The 5,586-nt window shown below is 58.4% G+C and overlaps 2 protein-coding genes across 2 annotated transcripts in view; one reads left to right on the top strand and one right to left on the bottom strand.

Moving 5' to 3' along the window:
• Nucleotides 1–3,704, top strand: part of TAZ (tafazzin) — an 8,536-nt gene extending 4,832 nt beyond the window's left edge. Inside the window, exons 6-7 of the mRNA XM_039721713.1 lie at nt 248–397; nt 3,313–3,704. Coding sequence (XP_039577647.1) covers nt 248–397; nt 3,313–3,402 — 240 coding nt within the window. The 3' untranslated portion in view covers nt 3,403–3,704. The remainder of the gene's footprint in view (nt 1–247; nt 398–3,312) is intronic.
• Nucleotides 3,705–4,515: 811 nt separating this feature from the next.
• On the bottom strand, nt 4,516–5,479 carry LOC120508288 (B-cell receptor-associated protein 31-like; the record flags this gene model as incomplete). The annotated part of the gene is made up of 2 exons (XM_039721714.1): nt 4,516–4,723; nt 5,419–5,479. Coding segments are annotated over 2 exons (254 nt in total), but the record flags the coding sequence as incomplete, so codon positions are not given.
• Between the last annotated feature and the right edge of the window lie 107 nt (nt 5,480–5,586).

Below are 5,586 nucleotides of genomic sequence, written 5' to 3' on the forward strand. Positions count from 1 at the left end.
TGGGGGGGGGGTCTCGGGGTTTTGGGTCTCTGGGGTTTTTTTGGGGGGTCTTTGTGGGATATTTTGGGATCTCTGTGGGATTTTTGGGATCTCTGTGAGATTTTGGGGGTCTGAGGGTGGATTTTGGGGATTTCTGTGTGATTTTGGGGGTCTTTGAGAGGATTTTTGGGATCTCTGTGGGGTTTTTGGCGTCTCTGTGAGGTTTTGGGGGTCTCAGGGTGGATTTTGGGGTCTCAGGGTGGATTTTGGGGGTCTCAGGGTGGGTTTTGGGGGTCTCAGGGTGGATTTTGGGGTCCCACTGACCCCGTTTTCCCCCCAGCACATCACGGTGGTCGTGGGGCGCCCCTTCAGCGCCCGGCCCCTCCTGGAGCGGCTGCGCAGCGAGGGGACCCCCACGGTGGGTTGGGTGGGACCCCATATTTGGGGGGCTGGGACCCCCCTTTTGGGGGGCTGGGACCCCCACGGTGGGTTGGGTGGGACCCCATATTTGGGGGGCTGGGACCCCCCTTTTGGGGGGCTGGGACCCCCACGGTGGGTTGGGTGGGACCCCATATTTGGGGGGCTGGGACCCCCCTTTTGGGGGGCTGGGACCCCCACGGTGGGTCTGGGTGGGACCCCCGCATTTGGGGGGTTTGTCCCAAAAATTTGGGGGGTTCTGACCCCAAGATCTGGGGGTTCTGACCCTGAGATTTGGGGTTGTCCTGGAAATTTGGGGGGCTCTGACCCCGGGATTTGGGGTTTGACCCCAAGATCTGGAGGGATTGTAACTCATAAATTCGGGGTTTGGTCCATACATTTGGGACTTGACCCACAGATTTGGGGTTCTGACCCGGGTATCTGGGGGGGTGTAACCCACAGATTTGAGGTTTGCCCCATAAACTTGGGAGGGGCTGCCCCATAGATCTATAGGTCTCTTTCCCAGCCCCACACATCTGTGTATCCCTTTTTCCAGCCCCATAAATCCCTGGACCCCAACCCCACAGGCACAAGGGTCCCCTTTCCTGCCCCACAAATCCCAGGATCCAGCCCCATAAACCCTGGATTCTCACCCCATAAATCCCGGGATCCAGCCCCATAAACCCTGGATTCTCACCCCATAAATCCCGGGATCCAGCCCCACAGATCCCAGGATCCAGCCCCATAAATCCATGGATCCCTATTCCCGCGATCCTGCCCCACAAATCCCAGGATCCAGCCCCATAAACCCTGGATTCTCACCCCATAAATCCCGGGATCCAGCCCCATAAACCCTGGATTCTCACCCCATAAATCCCGGGATCCAGCCCCACAGATCCCAGGATCCAGCCCCATAAATCCATGGATCCCTATCCCATAAATCCCGGGATCCCAGCCCCACAGATCCTGGGATCCAGCCCCCCAGATCATGGATCCCAATCCCATAAATCCCTGGATCCAGCCCCCCAGATCTTGGGATCACACCCCATAAATCCATGGATCCCAGCCCCACAGATCCTGGGATCCCTATCCCATAAAGCCCTGGATCCAGCCCCACAGATCCCAGAATCCAGCCCCATAATCCCTGGATTCTCACCCCATAAATCCCGGGATCCAGCCCCCCAGATCATGGATCCCAATCCCATAAACCCCAGGATCCAGCCCCCCATAAATCCCTGGATCCAGCCCCCCAGATCATGGATCCCAATCCCATAAATCCCGGGATCCCAGCCCCACAAATCCCAGGATCCAGCCCCGTAAACCCTGGATTCTCACCCCATAAATCCCGGGATCCAGCCCCACAGATCCCTGGATCCCGGCCCCATAAATCCATGGATCCCAATCCCATAAATCCCTGGATCCAGCCCCCCAGATCATGGATCCCAATCCCATAAATCCCGGGATCCCAGCCCCACAAATCCCAGGATCCAGCCCCGTAAACCCTGGATTCTCACCCCATAAATCCCGGGATCCAGCCCCACAGATCCCTGGATCCCGGCCCCATAAATCCATGGATCCCAATCCCATAAATCCCTGGATCCAGCCCCCCAGATCATGGATCCCAATCCCATAAATCCCGGGATCCCAGCCCCACAAATCCCAGGATCCAGCCCCGTAAACCCTGGATTCTCACCCCATAAATCCCGGGATCCAGCCCCACAGATCCCTGGATCCCGGCCCCATAAATCCATGGATCCCAATCCCATAAATCCCTGGATCCAGCCCCCCAGATCATGGATCCCAATCCCATAAATCCCGGGATCCCAGCCCCACAAATCCCAGGATCCAGCCCCGTAAACCCTGGATTCTCACCCCATAAATCCCGGGATCCAGCCCCACAGATCCCTGGATCCCGGCCCCATAAATCCATGGATCCCAATCCCATAAATCCCTGGATCCAGCCCCCCAGATCATGGATCCCAATCCCATAAATCCCGGGATCCCAGCCCCACAAATCCCAGGATCCAGCCCCGTAAACCCTGGATTCTCACCCCATAAATCCCGGGATCCAGCCCCACAGATCCCTGGATCCCGGCCCCATAAATCCATGGATCCCAATCCCATAAATCCCTGGATCCAGCCCCCCAGATCATGGATCCCAATCCCATAAATCCCGGGATCCCAGCCCCACAAATCCCAGGATCCAGCCCCGTAAACCCTGGATTCTCACCCCATAAATCCCGGGATCCAGCCCCACAGATCCCTGGATCCCGGCCCCATAAATCCATGGATCCCAATCCCATAAATCCCTGGATCCAGCCCCCCAGATCATGGATCCCAATCCCATAAATCCCGGGATCCCAGCCCCACAAATCCCAGGATCCAGCCCCGTAAACCCTGGATTCTCACCCCATAAATCCCGGGATCCAGCCCCACAGATCCCTGGATCCCGGCCCCATAAATCCATGGATCCCAATCCCATAAATCCCGGGATCCAGCCCCCCAGATCATGGATCCCAATCCCATAAATCCCTGGATCCAGCCCCCCAGATCTTGGGATCACACCCCATAAATCCATGGATCCCAGCCCCACAGATCCTGGGATCCCTATCCCATAAAGCCCTGGATCCAGCCCCACAGATCCCAGAATCCAGCCCCATAATCCCTGGATTCTCACCCCATAAATCCCGGGATCCAGCCCCCCAGATCATGGATCCCAATCCCATAAACCCCAGGATCCAGCCCCATAAATCCCTGGATCCCAGCCCCACAGATCCTAGGATCTCACCCCACAGATCCCGGGATCCCAGCCCCATAAATCCCAGCCCCACACCTCGGGGTCTCTCCCCACCCCTCGGGGTCTCTCCCCACACTTTGGGGTCTCTCAGCCCCACACTTTGGGGTCTCTCCCCACAGGTGGAGCTCCGCAAGGCCCTGACCGATTTTGTCCAGCGGGAATTCGAGGCTCTGCGGGGCCACGCCCGGACCCTGCACCCCACCCCATAACTGGGGACCCCCTGCCCCACAACTGGGGGGTTCCACCCCATAACTGGGGGGTTCCGCCCCAAAACTTGGGGGTTCCACCCCATAATTTGGGGTTCCACCCCAAAACTCCGGGTTGTGCCCCATAGCAAGACCCTCCTGCCTCATAAAGGGGGATTTTACCCCATAATTTGGGGTCTTGCCCCAAAACTGGGGGTCCTGCCCCACAGCAGGGGGTCCCTGGTGGAGTCCCTGCCCCACAGGGGGGTCCTGCCCCCAATCTGAGCCCCCCAACTGTGCACGGTGCCAATAAAAGGTGGAACCTCGGGGGTCTCTGGGGGATTTTGGGGTCCCACAGGGGATTTTGGGGTCCCAGGGAGAATTTGGGAGGTCCCAGGATGGAATTTGGGGGTCCCGGGGGGGAATTTTGGACCCCAAAACCAAGCGAGTCCCAACCCGAGGTGAATTTATTGAAGCAGAAAAAAGGGGAGGGGTCCCCATTGCCCCCCAAAAACCCCTTGGGAAGAGGGGGGGACAGAGGGGGGGGGTCAGCCTCCCCAAAACGAGGCTTGGACCCCCCCAAAATGAGATTTGGACCTCAAAAAAAAGGGGAAAGGTCCCAAAAATGACGCCAGAACCCCCCAAAAATGGGGCTGGGGGCGTGGCCTGGTCCAGGAGGGGATTTAAGGGGCGTGGCCTGGTCCCGGGGGCGGGGTTTAGAATAGATGTGGGCGTGGTTTGTAGCAGGTGTGGGCGTGGCCTGGCGTGGCCCCGCCCCTCACTCCTCCTTCTTGTCCCGGGGTCCATCGTGGGCGGCCTGGGGGGGAAAGGGGGGATTGAGGGGGGGCGTGTTTCTGGGGTTGTTTTCAGGTATTTTTGGGGTCGTTTTCAGGTGTTTTTAGGGTTGTTTTCAGGTGGTTTTGGGATTATTTTCAGGTATTTTTGGGGTAGTTTTTAGGATTGTTTCCAGGTGATTCTGGGGTTGTTTCCACGTGTTTCTGGGGTTGTTTTCAGGTATTTTTGGGGTCGTTTTCAGGTGTTTTTAGGGTTGTTTTCAGGTGGTTTTGGGATTATTTTCAGGTATTTTTGGGGTAGTTTTTAGGATTGTTTCCAGGTGTTTCTGGGGTTGTTTCCGGGTATTTTCGGGTGTTTTCAGGTGCTTTTGGAATTATTTTCAGGTGTTTTCGGGTGTTTTTGGGCCCTCTGTACCTTCCTGAGGGCGTCGTTGTCCTCCAGGTACTGCCGCGCGGCCTGGCTGGCGCCCTCGGCCTGCTTGCGGAACGCCTGGCTGGAGGCGCCCAGGGCAGCCTGCGCCGAGATCAGCGTCACCAGGCGCCTCAGGAGGCTGGGGGGGACAAATTTGGGGTGAGGGACCCCCAAATTGGGGTCAGGGACCCCCCTGGGGTCACCCAGAGCCCCCCCCTGAGCTCCCCGGGCCTATTGGTGTGAGGCCTGGTTGGAGGCCTCGAGTGCGGCCTAGGCCTTGATCAACGAGGCACCTCAGGAGGGTGGGAGGACAAATTTGGGGTGAGGGACCCCCAAATTAGGATCAGGGAACCCCAAATTGTGGTGAGGGACCCCCAAATTGGGGTTAGGGACCCCCCTGGGTCACCCAGAGCCCCCCCTGAGCTCCCCAGGCCTCTTGGTGCGAGGCCTGGTTGGAGGCCTCAAGTGCGGCCTAGGCCTTGATCAACGAGGCACCTCAGGAGGGTGGGAGGACAAATTTGGGGTGAGGGACCCCCAAATTAGGATCAGGGAACCCCGAATTGTGGTGAGGGACCCCCAAATTGGGGTTAGGGACCCCCCTGGGTCACCCAGAGCTCCCCCTGAACTCCCTGGGCCTGTTGGTGTGAGGCCTGGCTGGAGGCCTCGAATGCGGCCTAGGCCGAGATCAGGGCCCAGGAGTTGGGGGGGAAACAAAAATGGGGCTCAGGGACCCCCAAATTTTGGTCAGGGATCCCTCAAAATCCTCATGAATTTCCTCAGTGTCTGGGACCCCCCAAATTCCCTCCAGTCCCCTCAAATCCCTCCCAGGCTCACAAGGAGAGCAGCAGGGCGAAGCCAGCCAGGTCCAGCCTCTTCCCAACCCCTCCAAAACCACCTCCAATCCCCCCAAAACCAACTCCAAACCCCCCAAATCGTATCCAGGACCCCCCAAACCAACTCCAGGACCCCCCCAAAATCCCGCCAGGCTCACAAGGAGAGCAG

The sequence above is a fragment of the Passer montanus genome, unplaced genomic scaffold (assembly GCF_014805655.1).
Source record: "Passer montanus isolate IOZ18808 unplaced genomic scaffold, ASM1480565v1 scaffold464, whole genome shotgun sequence".
In the NCBI taxonomy this organism is placed as follows: domain Eukaryota; kingdom Metazoa; phylum Chordata; class Aves; order Passeriformes; family Passeridae; genus Passer; species Passer montanus.